The following is a 20,891-nucleotide window of genomic DNA, read 5'->3' on the forward strand; positions in this document are numbered from 1 at the left end:
ATGCCCAGACATATGCTTTCCTTCTGCCTCTACCATCTCTGTGTGTATAGTCATACAATTTGCTCAACACTTCATGCATCTGCCTATGTAGTCTCTCTGATCCCTGGAAATTCCGCAAGAATAAGTTAGTCTCAAAGATTCAACAAAATGCCATTTGCCCTAGATTACGTTTCCTGGTCACATTGGTGACTAATGCCACACTGAGAACGTGCCCCTAAAATATATAGGTGACTAAGTCTGGCCTGCTTTAGGTTTTTGTGTTTTAAAGAATGCCCATATTTGACTCCCTCTGCAGGCTTTGGTTTGCTTTCTCCTGACAGGCTCCGCTTTGCACTGCAAACAGTGCCATGATGTTGGGTAAACACGGCTGCCAATCAATAGAGCCAGGGCTAAAGATCGTGTTGCCAAATTAAAGCTCGTCCTTGAAACAGGAAGGGGAGAGAACAAGAGAGGGAGAGAGAAACACTGTGATAGCTCAGCCCCGTTAGGACTGCATGGGAAAGAACTCACAAACATCCAACTTTTGAACGTAGGTAGCTGTCTGTATGCAGCTAAGTCTTCCCCTACTTAGAGAAATGACAGGACAGCATACTGTTACCTGGGGTGACACTGGCTGTACGACTTGCACAGGAGAGAGTTTGGCCATTTGGAAGGGACTTGCTATCAGTATGCATGGCCCATAGTGGGGGTGGGAGGTGAGAAGCCAGTGGTAACTTTTCCTTTCTATTGCCACATGACTGACTCCAGTCCTTCTGCGGCATCTGTTCACAATTAAAATGGGAGAAAAAGATGCTGGCAGGCAATGTTCCCTCTAAGCTGCAGAGCAAGGGTGGCCAAATTTGCTTAAAGTAAGAGCCACATAGAATAGATGTCAGATGTTTGAGAGCCACAAGACATGAACATCAGGGAAGGAAGGAATATAGATGGGGAGGGAGATATGGGAAGAAAGCAACTTTAACTTTAAATGCATTCTCTGAGCCACCAGCTGGCTTGGCTTGGTAAAGTGATTTAAAGAGACAAATGCCTTCTCCAAACCAGTCAATGGGGTGGTGGAGGCTTTGGGAACCACACAGTATCTGTGAAACAGCCGCATGTGGCTCCCGAGCCACAGTTTGGCCACCCCTGCTGCAGAGTCTTGTGAGCAAAAATTCTACTTTGTGAGCTACTGAGATTAAAGTTGTGAGCTACTGCATAAATGATTGTGCTTTGTGAGCTACTGAGATTAAAGTTGTGAGCTACTGTATAAATGATTGTGCTCTGGGGCCATTTTTCCTGAGCTAGGACAAAAATGTGCAAGCTGGAAGCTAAAAATCTGTGAGCAAGCTCACGCTAACTCAGCTTAGAGGGAACGCTGCTGACAGGTGATCTGGGGTAAAAGAAATAGCAAGTATGGAAAGGGTTAATTGAGCGAGGCTTGTCCCTCCCACTTGGTTTCCCTATTCCCACTTGGGCCGATTGGAAGTGGCCATTTCTGCATAGCCCAGTCTAGAGCTAAGCGGGGTCAACCCTAGTTAGTGCTTGGATGGGAGACCCACCAGGGAAAAGCAGGATTGCTGTGCAGAGGAAGAAAATAGCAAACCACCTGTGCTCACCTCTTGCCTTGAAAACATCTTGAGCAGTCATCGTAAGTCAGTTGCGACTTGATGGCACTTAGTTATTATAGTGTGTGTGTGTATAGTTATTTGTGTGTGTGTGTGCTTGTGTGCCCGGAAGTCATGGTGACCTCCAATGACCCTACTTGGATGTTTTTCAGAGGTGGCTTGATAGGCCTCTGAGTCCCAGCTCTGGAATTCCTTTGGAGGCCTCCCTTCGAACTACTTGCCAGGGTTGCTCCTACTTAGCTTCCAAGATCTGATGAGATTGGGCTTGCCTGGGCCATCCAGGTCAGGGCAGCACTTAATTATTATGTAATGCATAGTTTGGACCGGGACTATCTAAAATCAGCCTGGCTTTTCAATTTCACGGTTTATCTGGTTTTTCTCCTTTCTGCAGGGATTATTTAAAGAGGTCCCAGATCTTTAGGGTTCATCTTAATTCTCACAGATGTTGTCCAGGCAAGGCTTTGTGGATCATTGTGGCTAGTGGTGCCATTTTAGAGTCAAACCGGATGCGATATGTAGGACCTGTCTTCTCGATCTCCCTTGTTTGGACGCCCTCCAAAGGATGCTTATTTGGTCAGGAATTTTAACTTATTTAATACTTTAACCCCTGCCCTTAACAGTGCAGTCCTAAGAAGAGATGAGCTTCCTTTGAAGCTAATGAGCTTTAGGAGGGCATAACTCTGTTTAAGATTGCATAGTTAGCCCTGATAGAGGTGTCCGATGGCTGTAATAGTCCCTGAACAAATGCAAGAGCATTTGTATGTGGAAGCAACTCATTTGTTTTTCCTTTTGGCTGTCTGAGCAGTGCAGGTATGTCATGCCTGCCATCATTTGCACAGCAGCTGCTGGCACGGAGCCATCCAACTGTTAGGCGCGTTCAATGAAGCGTGTTTGAGGATGAAGGATGGCTGCAGGAGGAAGGTGGGGGCAGTGTGAGAGGGGACACTTGATATTCAGGGAGGTCCATTTTCTGTTTGCTGCAAAGAAGCTGCCCTCCCAGCATTCTGCCACCAAGCTAGAGATGTGCAAGCCAATAGAGAAGAACACAGTATGGTTGAAAGCCTGAGAAAAACTATGTTCAAAAGAGATGATAAACCTCTAAAAAAAAAGTCTCTTAAAGACTAATAAGAAACTTCAAAGAGAACTGCTAATGCTTGTTGGAGTAATTGACTAACTGCGCGCATACTGTGATAGAGCATTGGTTCCAGATTATTGAAGTATTTTGATCAGAGGAAGTTGGTATTGAAACACATAAATTTTACCTGAGAAACGTGTTATCAATTATACTTCTTATTTGTCTTTGAGTCTTCACTACACTGCAACATTGTTGTTCAAAGAGTTTGCCAACAATCACTTTGTTTTTCCATGCAGAGGTCTGCGTGTCAAAACTGCTACTTCAGCAATCCTTCCTGGGGTGGACTCTTCAAGTGATTTGTTTTTCTGTATGATTTGTGACTTGGTAATTTTGTAAATGTTTTGTATAAGTGGTATAAGTTTGTGAAAAATGGACTTTGTGGCTTTTAAGGAGCTCACAGCTTTACTAGTTAGACTGGCAGTAAGAACAATTTTTGGCACTGAGCCTGTGTAACTCGTTGAAGTTTCTTACCAAGTTTCTTACCAAGAGACGGCCAGAACGTCACCTAACATGCTTCCACCGTCCATCCCATCTGGGTTTGGGGCGAATGTGATGTCACATGTTGCCAAACATCATTTCCTGCCCAGGGCCTTTTCTTGCACTGCTCAGAGTAACAAAGGTAGGAAAGCGAGGGCCCAACCACCAGTACTCCTCCTACTGTAAGTAGTCCAATGTTGGAAAGTTGCGTATTCTAATAAAATGCAAAATCTCACATTAAGCAGAGTGTCTTCTCTGTCCTTGCAGAGTGGACAGGCACAAATCTTGGGGCTCTGAGCTCGCTGCTTCATTGTGCCCCATGCTGTTTTGGCATCCAGCCACAGTAGCTCTTTTTCTCTTTGTTTCCCCTACGGTGCCAGAAGCCAAAAGAAATTGGCTCGAGTCTGACAGATTGCATGGGCTTTGTGCATTTCCCCCCCTGTTTTGCATGAGGTCACAGTGATCCTATTATCAGCCACGTGGAATAACAGTTAGCAGCCGAACAAAAGGCGAGGCCCCAGTGAAGGACAGGGCAGCTCTGTTGAAACAGTTCCCTGGCTTTTCTCTTCTGTTTTTATAATTTGTATTGATTTTAAGTATAAAAAGAAAAAGCATAAGCATAAGCATAGATACAGAAGCATAAAGAGGGGGAGGGGTGGATACAGAGTGGGAGACCAGAAACAAAGAAAAATGCAAATATATCAGTTACATTTCTACCTCCAAATGAAATACCCAATTCTTTCTACCTGCAAGTACTAATTTTTCCCCTTATATTTTACCATCTTTGTCTTTCATTATACACTTTTTACTAAACTATTACTTAAAATACAAGTCTAAACTGTTCTTCAGCACATATAAGTATAAAAAAGTCAGAGAAGTCTCAACACAGAACTAACTGGCTAAGCTTAACCATATTAAAAATACAGACTAACTTGTTATTTGAACAATGTCGTCATTAAAATGAGCATAAGAAACAAATATCTTTATCCTTCTAACTTACTTATTTCAAACAGAAAGAAAAAAATCAGATTTAAAATATCATAAAACACAGCGAGAAAAAAAGTAATAAGCAGGAAAAAAACATAGTAATTTATCTGTGTCAGTATAAACAATTTCTCCAAACAAACATATTAAGAGCAGATCTACCAGATTACAGAATAATTCTGTTGTCTGCCTTCTTAAAAATTGATCCAACTATTTATATATATATATATAATTCTTTTCAAAACTTTTCAATCCTTTAACTCTTATATCCATATTGCTCTAGGAGGAACAACTTAATATGACCCAAAAATCTCACTTGGCCTTTTAAAATCGCATGTCAGTTCTTGTTGAGAATTCCATATCCAATTACCCACAGAGAGAGAAACAGTTCAAAGACCCTTCTTCCTGAAAGTTTTCCATGTCTTGATTTTTTTGCTGAGATGTACCTTCTCTCTCCTTAGTGCAGTCATCCCTCTCAGTAAAAATAGTAAGGATTCCACGCCACTTGTTCCTCTCGAAAAAACTTCAATCAGTCTCAATTTCCGGTCCTTCTTTTTAACTGCACAATAAGGTTCCATTTTGGTTTTCTTCTGTTCGTTTCCCAGCGGATCACTCTCCATTTCCAATTCCACAGACGTCACCGAGATCTCTTTAACACTCTGCTCATGTGGATTTGAGATTTTGCTAGCTTTCAACATAAAAGCTCCCGTTTGCTTTTTTACCAACTCTGTTAATGAACCAAGATCTTGCTTTAGAGAAGTTATGATAACCATTATATCTTTTTTATAAAACATTTCACTTGGTAATGCCATTTTTCTCTACCAAATAACTCAGTCTATTAATCCAAGTTGAAAAGTAACTCAGAGACCCAGTTAGTCTGTCTCTTCAAATCTCCTCCAGCCATGTGTTTTGATTGTTGCCATTTCAGTTGCACTCAGGCGGCAAAGACAAATCTCTCTAAAATATCTCGTTTTTGTTCAGACCATATTATAGCCAGATAATAGTCTCATTAACACATATTCAATTATAATCCAGGTCGATTTGAGTATCTATATTCAGTCTAATTCAAATTGTTGCCAATACTCAAAGTTGTTCTTTGTCTTTTTGAAGCTGCATTCCTGGGAAAGTGGGGGGGGGGGAGGAAATCCACCTCTTTCCCTTCCTTTGAACTGTCCCGTTTGTTGTTATGTAAAATGACCCATTAGCCAGTGGTATTGAAAACAAACTTACTTGCCGAGTAGAATTCCCGTGCTTGAGGTAGGAAAGCAATGCATCAGAAACTTAAGAGAAAAAAGAGCAAGCGGTCGGGTGTTCACCTCTTACTGCCGTAATGGCGATCATGGCGGCGGAGCTTCGGGGCATACAAGAAGGACAGGAACAGCCGCTGCTGTGCCCCTGGCTTCTTGCAAACCACCATGCCGAAAGGAAACCCCTTCAGGGTCTTCCTGGAGATGCCACGTCTGTGGCACCTCTCCAACCACCTGATTCAGGGGGGCTGCTAGAGACAAGCTCCGCAGACCCCCACTGAGCTCAATGCAACATAACCCAGAAGTCCTCGCCCTGGCTTTTCTCTTATCAGCAAATAGTAGGGTAGCCCAAGAAATCCTCTCCTCTTGCTATTTTGTCTGCAGCAGGTTCTTCTCGGCAAAGCCACTCGTGGGAAGGGTGGGATATAAATTCTAAATAAATAAAGCCACACCCGAGAAGATAGCAAGGCCAGCTTAAACAACAAAGAGGCTGTTGACGTCTGCAAGGTGTTAATAATAAAGCAAGAGCTCAGCATAGACGTGGTGCTAACTGGGGAAGCATAGCTGTCCTTTGGCGCAAAGGGCAAATTGGCATATCTGAAGCTGAGTAAAAGGAGGGGGGGACTGCACTAAACACCCACAAAATGTTTGCCTATTTATTTTTGATGCAAGGTCTGAGCTGCTAGTGTGAAGGCTGCCAAGCCTTTTGTCTCTCTTTGTGCAAACATTGAGAGGAACAGCAGGAGAACCAGGTGAGGTTCTGCAAGCTCTCCCTGGCCTTTTCTCTGTTGCTGCCTTCCAGGCACCCCCCCCCCCCCCAGTCAGTTCTCCAGTGCTCTGCATGGACCTGTAGTGTAGAATCTCTTTTCCAGTAGTGAGAACTCTGGCTCCTCCTCTTCTTCTTATATAACTTTGACATCATATGGTTTCCTGTCATGTGGTACAGCTCAGTTAGAGTTGCCAACCTCCAGGCGGTATCTGGAGATCTCTTGGAATTACAATTACAGATATCAGTTCCCCTGGAGATGATGGCTGCTTTGCAGGGTGGCATTATACCCCACTGAGGTCCTTTCCCTCCCCAAACCCCACTGCTCCCAGGCTTTAATCCCCCCCCCCAAAAAAAAACTACAGGAATTTCATAATCTAGAGCTGGCAGCCCTAAACCCAGTTAATTCTATGATATCATCTGAGAATGGTTGCCAGGTCTGTGTTGGAAAATACTTGGAGACTTTGGGGGTGGAGCCAGGAGAGGGCAGGGTTTAGGGAGGGGAGGGGCTTCAGCATGGTCCAATGCCACAGAGTCCACCCTTCAAAGCAGCCATTTTCTCCAGGGAAGCTGATCTCTACCAGCTGGAGATCAGTTATGAAAACGGGAGATCCCCAGACCCCACCTGGAGGCTGGCAACCCTACATCTGAGGGTTTGTGGATGCCTCTTGAGTCTGAAAAGGAAGAAGACTGCTGCTGTAACAAAGAATCTCAGAATTCTGCATTTAATACTGCCAATTTTGGCCTTGCCATTAGCTTCTTTCCACAGGATCTAAACTACAGTGAGTGCACCAGAGTCTAGTGTCATGTCTGTGTTGAGCCTGAGGTTGCCAACTTCCAGGTGGGGCCTGGCATTCTCCTGGAATTAGAATTGACCTCCAGACAACAGAAACTCTTTCCCTTTGAGGAAAAGGCAGCTCCAGAGGGTGGACTTTACAGCATCACATCCCCTCTGAGTTCCCTCCCCAAAATGTGCCCTCCCCTGACACTGCCCCCAAATCTCCAGGTGTTTTCTAATCTACGACCTTAGCACCCTAGGAGTCACCAACAGCTCACTCAGCATGCCCCTGTGGTGCTTTACTTCATGTCCTAGCAGTGTGCTTTATCTCAGCTTTACTGCTTTGCAGAACCTTTATTCGATAAGAAGCACACTGTTTATACAGTTGGTAGCCAGTTGCTGTTTCATTTCAAGGGCTTAGAGAGCTAGATCTAAAGACCAAGCTGGAAATCAATAAGCATTTTGCCAGCTCTTGACACACTCTACATTCCCCCCTCCTCCGACACCTCTTGGTTTAGCACAAACGTGTCTTTACAATCATTCCTAATAAGCAAAGTGGAAAGTCCATCAGTGGCATCCTCAAAATATTTCCATCCTTCTGTTGACTTCAGTGGATTTAAAAGTCTCTAATTCTCTGTAGGGATGCACTGTTGGTTGGACAGAGCATTTCTCTTGTGAGTGTGACGTGCCACTGGTCAGGTTTGTTGGCAGAGTAATTAACACAGTAACGGTACACAACCTGATTAAAGAGCAGATAAAGGTTTGATCAGGAATCAGCATACTTGATAGGAATGAGAAGAGACAGAGAGGCTCCTAACAACAGGAAGTTTCTGGATAGTAAGGGTTGCCAACCTCCAGGTGGAGCCTGGAGATCTCCCAGAATTGCAACTGGTCTCCAGATTACAAAAATCAACCCGCTGGAGAATATGGCTGCTTTGGAGGATAGACTTTATGGCATTATACCCTGTTCATGTCTCTCCCCTCCCTAAACCCACCCTCCCAAGCTGTACCAAATCTCCAAGAATTTCCGCTACAGGTGGTCCAAAGAAATCTTGCTCCTCCCGAAACATCTTTCCTCTGAGCCCTGAGCAGGGTTGGCCCTAGACTGGCACCCTAGGCAAGGCTAACGTCTGCCCCCCCCCCCCGCATTGATAGCATCACCGAGTCATATGAGGGACACCCAGTTTGTTGCCTCCAGAAGGCCAGCACTCTAGGCAGTCACCTAGTTTGCCTAGTGGCAGGGCTGACCCTGGGACAAAGTCCAGTGAATGGGCAGGTTTCTTCTTTTGGCTTTTGATGAGTCTGTCTTGTATTGGTTACTGTATCTTGCAGAGATGAATAATCGACCTATAAGAAATGAGTGTTTTGTAGGGGTTTGGCCACTTTGAGGATTGTACCGCCTCGTTTTAATTGTTTCTGCTGAAAGTTTTGCAAACATTTCACCTCTGTTTGTTGTTTCGTTTTTATTTACAAAATTTGTATTCTGCCTTTCTGCCCTCACTACTTTGTTCTGTCGTTGGCATGTATGTGGGTTGATCAGTGGTTGTATCTCTCAGCCGATAATGTGAGCATAAAATATCCATTTGTTCTGGCCTGGCTCAGAGGTTAGCCACGGTTTGACATTGTGCAAATGGCAGCATAATCCCGAAATTGTTTGCTCAGAAGTAAGTCCCATTGAACTCAGTGGGATTTTACTCTCTTGTAATCGGTGTAGGATTGCCGTTGGATTATCAGCTTGCATGCGTTTTCCTCGACTCAGGTGATCCTATCATCCCCTTTGCAGAAGAGCCATAGGTTTTCCATTACATTACTGTGCCTGTCTAGCTTAGATGTAAGCAGAGATTGTTCACACACTGTGGCAAACTGCTCACCTGACAAATGTACCTTGTTCAACTGCTGTCTTCTGCACTTAAAGCTGAGCAATGGATTAAGGGCAAGACAAACCAGTTTGCCTCGCACCTTTTGGCTTCATGGTAGACTTGTACATAAGTTTAGTTTCTTTGTGTTTTGTGGCTACTTATGTGCCAGCGTGATGGAAGTAATTCTCTCACCTCCCCATGACAGGTGATTGAAGTTGGGTCAGTGAGGGCTCTGTGTGCATGATGGAGATGTCAGGTCACAGCCAATTTATGGTAACCCCCGTAGGTTTTTCAAGGCAAGAGACAAGCAGAGATGGTTTACCCTTGCCTGCCTCTGCATAGCTATCCTGCACTTCCTGGGTGGTCTAACCAGGGCCAACCCTGCTTTGCTTCTGGGATCTGATGTGATCGTGCTAGCCCAGGAAGCTAAATGACATAAATGAGACCTTGTCAGGCTGGGCCAGGCCATGACAGGCTGGGCCGTATGTGTACCTATTTAATATTAGGTAGCAGAGATATAAACTTTTTAAAGGACACAGACAAACACGATTAAAGATTTTTTAAAAAAAATTTGTATTTCTCCCATGGGATCCAGGGAACTGTGCTAAGGAAGCTCTGACTCTTTCCCTCCCTCCCCAGGGGACCAGGAGAGGGAGGAACCTCAACCAATGGAGAAAATTGAGGTTTTGCTCTATAGCTCCTGTGTGATTGAGCAAGCCTTGCAAAGCACACTGAGATGCAGAAGGAAGCAAGAGAGAGGGAGAAGGAAGCAGATGACAGTCGGTTGCTCAGGGGCCTGATAGGAGCCCTCCAGGAGCCTGATTCGGCCCCTGGGTCGCATGTTTGATACCCCTGTGCTAGTCTATTCCATCTGGGTCAGGGCTCTGTGCACATAATGGCCCTTTAATTTTACAATTCACTAAGCCATTTTCAAATTGACACAGTGTTTGTAGGGAGAATAAACTGCAGCTCTCGTGAGGCTGTGAGAATGCACATGTGCAAACCAAAACCCACTTTGGATCGACAGTTAATCTGTTGGAGAGATAAGAGACAAACACCAAACAAATTGTGAACTTCTTCCACCCCTCGCCTTCATATAATTCTTTTCAGCAGCATGACATTTATGTTAGCCAGGGATAGGCGGGGAAGAGCAAAACACCACAATGCATGCTTATACATGCAAAAGCATGACATTTCTATGCCGGACAGGTTTGAGTTGTTCAAATGCAGGCGGAACAACGTGTTGAACATTCAGCTCCCACGCTGGTTGCATGCAGTCAGGATGTGAGTGTTTGAGCAGTCTGGATGGAACAGCATGCTGCTCATCAGGGAGCAGAGGAAGGATGAAGGCACATGGAACTTCAGGCTTATTTATGGGAAAACTTGAATTTGCCATTGCATCTGAACTGAGCTGTTATCTAGAAGACCTATCCAATTTCTGCCCAGTCTTGAATCTTTCGTTTCTGGACAAGGTGAGAGAGCGGCAGCTGAGCAGCTCCAGCAATTTCTGGATGACACATTGGCATTAAATCTGTTTCACTCCAGCTTCACACCCTGGCCATGGGAGGGAGACAGCACTGGTTGCCCTCACAGACGATTTGTGTAGGCAGCTGGATCAAGGTGGATCAGCACTGCTGATATATTTGGATCTTACAGCAGTGTTTGACACAGTCAACCACAGTCTTCTGACTCACCACCTTGCTGACATCCATGGAGTAGCCTTGCAGTGGCTTACCTCATACCTCCATGGCCAGGGACAGAGGGTGGTGCAGGGCAAGAAGGTACCCCCACGACATCCACTTGTACGTGGGGTCCAACAAAGGGCACTCCTCTCCCTGATACTGTTTAACATCTATGTACGCCCCCCTGCCCAGTTGGCACAGAGTTTTGGGCTACGGTGTCACCAGTATGCTGATGATACCCAGCTGTTTCTTTTGATGGGTAACCAGCCCAATGCTGTTCCCATGAATTTAGCCAAGGGTTTGGAGGCTGTGGCTGGATGGCTAAAGCAGAGTCAATTGAAGCTGAACCCAGATAAGATGGAGGTTCTCTGGCTGGGAGGGAGTGGACCATGGTCAGGTTGCCAGCTCCCAGCTCGTGACAAGGTGCCTTTTGTACTGATCCTGACTGTCAAGAGCCTGGGCATGACTCTGGGTGGTTCCCTGTGACTGACCTGGAAGCTCCAACTGGTCCAGAATGTGGCTGCGTGGGTCCTGACAGGAACCCAAAGGATGGCACATATACGACCTGTGCTACGTGAGCTGCACTGATTACCAGTGAAGCACCGGATCAATTTCAGGGTGCTGGTATTAACCTTTAAGGCCACTCACAGACAATGACCTACATACCTTCAGGACTGCCTCTCCCAATACGCCCCCAATAGAACATTAAGATCAGGTACAAAAAATCTTCTGGTGGTCCCTGCCCTGAGAGAGATCTGACTGTCCTCGACCAGCTTGGTGGAACTCTCTGCCAGAGAACAGCCACGCACTGCAGGATTTGTTACTTTTTTGCAGGGCCTGTAGTATAGACAGAGATGTTCCGACAGAACTTTGGTTGAAGATATTGACAGGATAATAACTATCTGGTGCTCTCAGGTTACGCAGCCCCCCTTGCCTGTCTTCTGAAGTTGAGAGATTTCATTCATCACCATCTGAATTATCTTAATTAGAATCTGATATTTTAATGTTATCATTACATTGACTCAGACTATGTAGATAGATCCAAGTGGCACTCTCACCATCACTCTTCAATTGGCATGTTTGCTGTTTTCCTACGCAACAAATGGTATCTAAACCAAACTGGTTGTTCTTACAGTTTGTTAACTGGACTATATTGCCATAGATTCTAACTTGGTACTATTTTGCATGCTTAACCACTGCCCACCAGCTATGTAACTCTGCTCACTGTACCCCATTTCATCGTCTGATGAAGTGTGCATGCACACCAAAGCTTACACTCTGAATAAAACTTAGTTGATCTTAAAGGTGCTACTGGACTCCAGCTTTGTTATGTTGACTCAGACTGTATGTTGTTTTAGTGTTTTATCTTAATGTAAGCTGCTATAAAAGCACCCGCTTCACGGTCCCACTAGATCGCTTTTATGTGCTGTTTATGGCTACCCCAGCCCCTCTTTCTCCTCAGTTCTTCCTTTTAAAACTTTCACCTCAGGACTATAGAACTCAAGGGGTGGGTATGATGGATTTCGCTCTTCTAGTCTCTTCGGGGTATTTGGTTTCAGATGGATATATAATGCACTTCATAGGGGACCACAGCAGTTTTGATAGTTTTCGCAAATTATAGGCACCAGAGAACTTTAAAATAAACCACAGATCTTTAATTAAAGTCTTCAACTGGGGATATGGGAGATATTTACACGGGCTATAATGTATCTCACACAGTTAACAAATTACTCAGTAACTTCAGGCTTTATAATATCTTTCTTTTTTCTTGGGTCTCTCAGGTTCACAGTTCCTCTATATAATACACTTTCCAACAATAGCAAAGGCTGGCCTCTTGGGTATGATGTGCCAAGTCTCTCCAGTCGACTGGAGCCTCTCCTCCCAGCCCTTCAGACTCCTAGACCCACATATATTCCCTCAGCCACCTCTCTAGCTCTTAAGAGGTGTTTATATAAGTGTCTGTGACCGCTCAGGTCTCCACCGTGACTCTTCTGTTGTCACACACACACACAGCCCCTTGGCTGTTTTTATAGAGCTAGCAGTCAGCTTTTCTTCTCATGAAGACTCTCCACAGCTACTGCCCCAGCTCCTTCTCAAAGACCAGCTCTCTCTGACTCTGTCAGGCACTAACTCTCTCTGGCTCTGTCAGGCACTAACTAACTCTCCTCAGCCGTTAGCTGTCAATCTCACACTGAGAGTTCCGAGCACTCTGGCCCCCACCCTCAGGTCACCTGACGCAGGCTCTGTGCGTCTTCAATTTTCTGTTTAACCCATACCTTACTGTCACAGCTGCCTTGAGCCCTGCATGCAGGGAAGGGCTGCCTAAATGCCCAAATGATTGATTGATTGATTGATAGAATGAATGTTTTGATCTAAAATCTACTTTTTTGCATTTTGAGTTTTTTTCGGGTATATTTTTGGTGTGTACCTGGAAGTCATGGCAACCTCTAGTGACTGACCCCTACTGGGGGACATGGAGGATATTCAGAGTGGCGGTTGAATAAAAGCTGCCCTTGCCTCCCAGCTCTGGTATTCCAAGGAGGTCTCTCATCCGAGTATTTGCCAGAGTTGACCTTGCTTAGCTTCCAAGGTTTGAAAACATCAGGCTTGCCTGGGCTATCCAGGTCAGGGCCTCCTCTTTTGCATTTGCTTAACCTGATGGTAACCCATGTTCACACAAATGGCCCAGCTGGGATGCAGGCGTCCTTGTGTAACAAACTATTTTGACTGCTTGTTTGGTTTGGAAGAGAGGAATGGAGGGGCCCAAAAGAGAGGAAGTTTCTCTTACTGCCAGTGAATAGTGGGGTAGGAATTTAGATGCATTCACAGCTACTCTTATCAAATTGTAGCTTGTAGGAAATTGCCTGGTGTGCCGGACTCCATGTCTGCTCAGGGTCCGGTTTTGTTCCGTCTAATTATAGAAGCACAAAAGGGGTTATATTTTGAAACGCAAGAGTATGTTTGAGGAAGAGAGAGAAGGAAGATGCTGGCTCTTGGCCAACTTACAACTGACTAAACTCGCTACACTGCTTTTCTTCTCTGCTTCCAGGTAAATGGCCACAATCTTGTTTGACGTGGTTCTAAATCTGCTCTTCAGTCTCTTTCTCCTCACTGTTCTCGTTGCCAGAATGCAGCTTTAATGTACTAAGAAAGCTTTGGCCCATCCATATGTAATAGAACAACACTTTTTAAATATGCAAAGCCATTCAGGGTCTCCCCCCCCCCCCCCATACACAACCATAAAGGGGTGTCAAACTCATTTATTATGAGGGCCAGATTGGACATAAACGAGACCTTGTCGGGCTGGGCCGTGTGTGTCATAAAATGTAATGCCAGGTAGCACAGATATAAACTTTATAAAAAAGCTCAAACACAAAGATTTTTTAACTTAAAATAAGACATGCTTAAAACATTAGCACGCTTCCAATATTTTCTTTAACAGTCTCTGATAACTGACACCTCTTGCTCTGAATTGTTGCATCAAAAACTGAAGACAATGTCTGAGCTGTAGCAATCTTGAGTATGCTGTTCATGTGTTCTGTAAGTTGCAAACCTATTTTTGATTTATTGGCATTCATTACAGAAATCTCATGATCAATGCTTTGAGCCTAAGACCCAAAGGAAAACATGAAATGGCTGGGCATTGTGAGCTTGTGTAGATAAGTTGCTTCATGTGCTGGTCAAGAACATGTGAAGGCACCATGGCACAGACTGAGGGCTATGTGTTTATCTACAAAACTGTAGTCTTCCCTAGAAAAATAACTGCAGCTCCTATGAGGCAGTGCAGGAACAGAGAGACAGCCATGTATAGTGGTCAGCACCAGCCTACTAGCTGGGAAGTCTAAGTTCAAAATCCCCAATCAATCAAAGGAAATTGAAGGAAAATGTGAAATAAAAATCAAAGGAAATGTGCTTGGGTAAACTTGGTCTGGACATACACTGTCAGTCTAATCCTGGCACTGGATCATGAGAGCATGAATAAAGGGGGAGGCAAACTCAGTTGCACCCATAACAAGCCCAACAAAACTCATTGCACACACTCTCTGTCTCTCTGAAGCAAGGCAAAAACTCATTGTTGGTTTTAAGCTGCTTTCTTTGTGTTTCTTTGTGTCTCTCCAGTGGGATCCAGGAAACTGGGCAAAGGAAGTTCTCTCTCTTTCCCTCCTTCCCCAGGAGATGAGGGGGAGGAGCCTCAACCACTAGAAAGAAGAGAGGCTTGACTCAGTAACTCTGTGGTGTGATTGAATGAGCCTGGCAAACTTAATCACACAACAGAACTACAGATCTGAGCTTCTCCACTGGCTGAGGATCCTCCTCCTCCCTGTCAGAACTTGTAACTTTATTATTGCTAGCTTAATGTAGAACCAGTATAATTGATGGTTGGCAAGTATGCATAGAGTGGACCTGAGCGTTGAACCAGACCGACCCCATATTGTAACCTTTCTTAACCTGAAGTGCCTGAGTAGTAGTTAACCCTGCCCCGATGGTATCCAAAGTATTTGGGGGCTGTAGACTGAATAATGTTGTATCTCTGTACTTTCTCACACTGACACCCTTTGAAGCCGAATCGTGTGGCCTTCAGAGTAAGGAGGCAACGTCTTTGCTGATAGCACTGGTGGGAAGACAGATGTGCCTGTAACGGTGTGAATTAAAGCTTTGTGGGTTGTTTGTTTTACTATATAAAACTGGGCCAGTGCTGGCTCTCGCCATCACTGTTATCTTGTACCTTGTATCTAACAGTTCTTAGTTCTCTCTAATAAAATCCTAGCTTGGAAACTAAGTATGGGATCTGCCTGGAGTTCTTAAGTTCTGACATTATAACAGTGATCCCATTGTTTCGGAGCTTATCTGAACTGGAAACCCGGCCCGATGGCTGCAAAGGTTCCAGACAACGGAGAGCCCACCACTCCAACGGAGGACCCGCCGCTCGACCCGAAGGTGACGGGGGTGAGGCGCAAGATTAAGGTGCCCGCACCTTTCTCGGTGGACGCGTTCGCCGCACCCCGATCCTGGAGCCCGCGGAAGTCCACGGCGGCGATCGACGCGGCGGAGCAGCGGTACAGAAGTATGCTGGGCGACGGGGCAAGCGGAGACGGAGACGACGACCAGGGCGAAGGTCCAGAACCGCGAGGCGGGGACGACCCGGTCCGGAGCCTCCGCAACGACCTGTTCGACTATGTACGGGAAATTCACAACGACGTACACGCCTCCCGAGTTATGATGGCCGAGGAGATGCAACAGAACCTAGGCGCGATCTACGACCAGCTCCGCACCTTGCAGACGGCGGTCCTGGGGATCCCCGTGGGAGGGCTGCCGCTGGGGCAACCGCCCGTGGCTCCACCGGCCCCGCTGGCTCCCGCGCCGCCGGTGGTGCCCGCTCCAGCCCCACCGGCCCCACAACCAGTGGCGCCTCCGGCCCCGGGGGCCCCCGCGCCGCCGGTCCCAGCGCCTCCGGCGCCGCCAGTTCCGGCGCCCCCGGCGGTCCCCGTGCCCGCACCGCCAGCGCCGCCGGCCCCAGCTGCACCAGCCCTACCGGCCCTGCCGGCCCCGGTGCCCCAACCCGCGGCACCCCCGGTCGCAGGGGGGGGGAGAGAGCTGAAAATTACATTCGACGGGAGCCCAGAGGACGTGGAGTACTTCACCATACAGTGCGACACGTTCTTTACCCACTGGGGTGCGGACTACCCGACCGAAGCCAGCCGAGTGTACCACATTGCGTCCCGACTGAGAGGTCCAGCCCGCAAATGGTACGTCGGGCTGTTCACCGCGAGGAAGCCCGAGCTAGCAACCGTAGCGGGGTTCCTGCACGCCATGCTCCGCCAGTACGGCGACCCGCTCCGCGAGGAGAAAGCCATCGCAGCCCTCCAGCGCATCGAACAAGGCAACCGATCCATTCGCGAGTATGCCACGGAGTTCCTGGGCTACTGCGCGGCAGTGAGAGGGTGGAACGAGATTATGAAATATACTGCTTTTTGTAACGGGCTGAACCCGAACGTCCTCGACCGCTGCTACAGCCACGGGCGACCCGACACCTTGGTCGGGTGGATCCAGCTAGCCGGAGAGGTCGAGACCAACATCCAGCACGTGGGGCTTCGCCGACAGCAACTGGCGAAGAAGGGGTTGAAATCCACACCCACCAAGGCGGAGGGGCGACGGGCCCCGACAACCTCGACCCCCACCACTGCCCGAAAGTGTTACCGGTGCGGCGACCCAGACCACCCGCTCCGGGAAGAGGATCGGCCCCCCGGAGCCAGACCTCTTGTCTAAGTTAGTTGCGGAGACTGCTCGGGAAGCAGACCAACCACCGAACCTCCGTAAAAGCGAGGACGGCCTCCTGTTGCACAACGAAAAGATCTATGTGCCCTCCTCCCTCCGCAAGCAGATTTTAGAGCATTGTCATTCCAGCCGCCTGGCGGGCCATTTCGGCTATGTCAAAACCCTCAACCTCCTTACCCGACAGTTTTGGTGGCCTAGGCTCAAAAGAGACGTCTCCGAATTCGTCCTCTCATGTCCCACCTGTCTGATGGCTAAACGAAGAGGGGGTAAACCTCCCGGCCACCTAGTGCCCCTCCCAACAGCCACCCGGCCTTGGTCGGTAGTGTCTATGGATTTCATTGTGGAGCTCCCGCCGTCGCAGGGCAAAACTGTTGTTTTGGTAGTGGTCGATACATTCTCCAAACAAGCCCACTTCATCCCCTGCAAGCAGCTCCCCACGGCTAAAAAACTTGCCCAACTTTTCTTTACACACATTGTACGCCTACACTCGTTCCCAGACAAGGTCATTAGCGACCGCGGGACGCAGTTCGTTGCCAACTTCTGGCGGGAGTTTTGCAAACTTGCGGGTATTGAGCAGGGCCTCAGCTCAGCCTACCACCCCCAGTCGGACGGACAGACGGAGAGGGTTAATAGCCTTCTAGAACAGTACCTCCGCTGTTTCATTAACTTCCAACAGTCCAACTGGGTGGACCTACTCCCATTCGCTGAATACGGCTACAACAACAGCCTTCACAGCTCTACGAAAACCTCTCCTTTCCAAATCATAAATGGCTATGAGGGCAAGCCTTTCCCAACGCTTCCCCTCCCTGCCACCCCCTCAGAACCCACATCGTGCCAACAATGGTGGGAGGGCCTTCGGGAGAGCTGGAAGGGAATTCAGGAGAACCTGGAGGAAGCGAAAAAGGCTTACAAAAAACAGTTTGATAAAAAACACTCTCCTGAATGGGAATTGAGAGTGGGAGACACTGTCTTTTTGTCCACAAAAAACCTCCCCCTTCCTCAGCCCTGCCGCAAACTTGCGTTGAAGTTTCTTGGGCCTTTTAGGATCAAACGAGTAATCAATAAGGTGACTGCAGAACTCGAGCTGCCCAAGTCTCTAAGCAAAATCCATCCTGTTTTTCATTGCAGCTTACTCCGGAAAGACCCTGGTGCCACGTCCTTCCATCCCAGGGCTCCGCCGCCCCCTCCGACGACAGTGAGGGGTCAGAGTCACCATGAAGTCCACGAAATCCTGGACTCCAAAGTCAAACGGGGAAAACTGTATTACTTAATCAGGTGGAAGCACTTCCCCCCGAGCTGTGATGAATGGGTCGAGTCTCAGAACGTAGCTGCGCCGCAATTGTTAAAAAAGTTTCACCTGCTGTACCCGCACAAGCCCAAGCCGCCACCCCCCGGGGGAGGGCGCTTAGGGGGGGCAGTATGTCAGAACTTGTAACTTTATTATTGCTAGCTTAATGTAGAACCAGTATAATTGATGGTTGGCAAGTATGCATAGAGTGGACCTGAGCGTTGAACCAGACCGACCCCATATTGTAACCTTTCTTAACCTGAAGTGCCTGAGTAGTAGTTAACCCTGCCCCGATGGTATCCAAAGTATTTGGGGGCTGTAGACTGAATAATGTTGTATCTCTGTACTTTCTCACACTGACACCCTTTGAAGCCGAATCGTGTGGCCTTCAGAGTAAGGAGGCAACGTCTTTGCTGATAGCACTGGTGGGAAGACAGATGTGCCTGTAACGGTGTGAATTAAAGCTTTGTGGGTTGTTTGTTTTACTATATAAAACTGGGCCAGTGCTGGCTCTCGCCATCACTGTTATCTTGTACCTTGTATCTAACAGTTCTTAGTTCTCTCTAATAAAATCCTAGCTTGGAAACTAAGTATGGGATCTGCCTGGAGTTCTTAAGTTCTGACACTCCCTTTGAAAAGAAGGAGGGGAAGGAGGGAAAGAGCGAGAAGAGGCTGCTTTGCTCAGCAGCCTCCTCACAGGAGAGAAAGAAAAAATGGCAACCAAAAGAAGCAGGTGGAGAGAAGGAAGCAGACGATGGCTACTTGCAGATGGGCCTGATTGGCCCCCTGTGTTAGATCATCTGCTGTATTGTGTATGAGTCTTTTAAAATAACAGTTGTTAATATGAAGTAAACGTATTCCAGTTAAAGGATATAGTTATGTTTAGGAAACTATAGACATAGACACAACTGTCTGACACCTTTGTTCCAATTTTCTTTCTATTTTTCCCCTCCTACTGCTCAGAGCAGTTCCCATCCTGAGCAGAATATAACTGTTGTAATCTTAAAATAGCCAATGGGCAGTGCAAGACCCTTCACAGCTTCAGATTGCTGCTGAGTGAAACTTCCTGTTTTAATGAGCCGTCAATCATGGTTACAACATAGAGGGAACACTGCTTTGTACTTTTCTTTAGGCTCTGTTGGTATTTTTCATGCCCACCTGTTTAACACAAATACTTTCTTTTAACCTGTTTTCCAGTTCAGTCAGTTGGTATCCAGTGATCTGAAGGCACTGGGGAGAAACTCCTACACATTCTGCACAGATGGCCAGTTACTCATTCGGCAGGTCCTCCATCCGGAGGCCTCAAAAAAGGTATGCCTGGTGGACAATGGAGAGGCTTCTGAGTGCTATGCAGAACAGCGTGCTTGCAGCCAGGAAGGAAGATCTAAATGGGCTTCTGACATGTTATACAAGGGATCTAAGGTGGAGCCAGTGGGTGAATCACCCTCCCCTGAATGCTGATTCATGACTCTTAGGCTGTGATCATGCACACTAAATAATGCACTTTCAATCCACTTTCAGTGCACTTTCCAACTGGCTTTTGCCAGTTCACACAGTAAAACACAGTTGGAAAATGCATTGAGAGTAGGTTTGCCAATCCCCAGGTCCCAGCGGGGGTTCTTCCGCTTTCCCAGGCTCCTTCCCGCCCCCAGTCAGCTGGCCGGCGGGGGAAGCTCCGCCCCCAAAGTCACCATGTGACTTTCCCCCTCTAGTTGGAAAGGCTTCCTCTTGGGATGGGGTGTCTGTGTTACTTGTAAGAAGTTGGCTGCAACTCGTGAGTAGAGAGGCCAATCCCTCACTTCAGAGTCGCCAGAAAAGGGGGGGGGGGAGAGAGAGGAGGAACGTCTGCTGAGCACTTCATTATTCCCTATGTGGAGATCGATTCTTATAGGGTATAATGGGGAATTGATCTGGAGGTTTCGGGGGCTCTGGGGGAGCTTTTTTTTAGGTAGAGGCACCAAATTTTCGGTATAGTATATAGTGCCTCTCCCCAAAGTACCCCCCAAGTTTCAAAACTATTGGACCAGGGGGTCCGATTCTATGAGCCCCCCAAAAAGTGCCCCTATCCTTCATTATTTCCTATGGAAGGAAGACATTTTAAAAAGGCGTGCTGTCCCTTTAAATGTGATGGCCAGAACTCCCTTGGAGTTCAATTATGCTTGTCACACCCTTGTTCCTGGCTCCGCCCACAAAGTCTCCTGGCTCCACCCCCAAAGTCCCCAGATATTTCTTGAATTGGACTTGGCAACCCTAATTGAGAGTGAAATGAAAGTGCATTATTTAGTGTGTGTGAGCACAGCAATTTTTTAAAAACAATTTTTTAAGGTTTTCAAAGGGCAGCTTTTACTTAAAACTTTGGAGTTTCTTAATAGAAAAGAAAAAGTTCAGGATTGATAAATTCTTTTAGAAAAAGGTAGTGATTGATGTCCACAGACATATTAGCACTCCAAAGTCTACCCACCTTCCCATCCAGTTCTGTTCTGCATGCCCCCTTCCCACCTGGGATTCCTTAGGCTCAGAATGGTTTTTCATAATCATTCCCACTCTTTACAGTGCTTAAAGGGCTCTGGAAAAGAAAACCTGTTCGCTAGGCTTGCCAACCTCCAAGTGGGGGCTGGAGGTCTCTTGGAATTACAACTGATCTCCAGACTACATAGGCTGCTTATTTATTTGTTTGATTAAAGGATTTATCCCAATCCTCTTGGAGCAAATGGCTGCTTCGGAAGATGGACTGTGTGGCATTATTCCCTTCTGAAGTTCCTCCTCTCCTTAAACCCCTCCTTCCCAGGTTCTACCCA

The 20,891-nt window shown here is 46.9% G+C and overlaps 1 protein-coding gene across 7 annotated transcripts in view; it reads left to right on the forward strand.

The window, feature by feature from the left end:
• ESRP2 (epithelial splicing regulatory protein 2) overlaps positions 1–20,891 on the forward strand; it is an 84,455-nt gene that overhangs the window by 23,411 nt on the left and 40,153 nt on the right. For all 7 annotated transcript variants that reach the window (XM_060253685.1, XM_060253687.1, XM_060253686.1 and 4 more), the window contains exon 4: positions 19,291–19,404. In XM_060253685.1, the coding sequence (XP_060109668.1) occupies positions 19,291–19,404 (114 nt within the window). The remainder of the gene's footprint in view (positions 1–19,290; positions 19,405–20,891) is intronic.

This window comes from Heteronotia binoei, chromosome 14 (genome assembly GCF_032191835.1).
Source record: "Heteronotia binoei isolate CCM8104 ecotype False Entrance Well chromosome 14, APGP_CSIRO_Hbin_v1, whole genome shotgun sequence".
Classification (NCBI taxonomy): domain Eukaryota; kingdom Metazoa; phylum Chordata; class Lepidosauria; order Squamata; family Gekkonidae; genus Heteronotia; species Heteronotia binoei.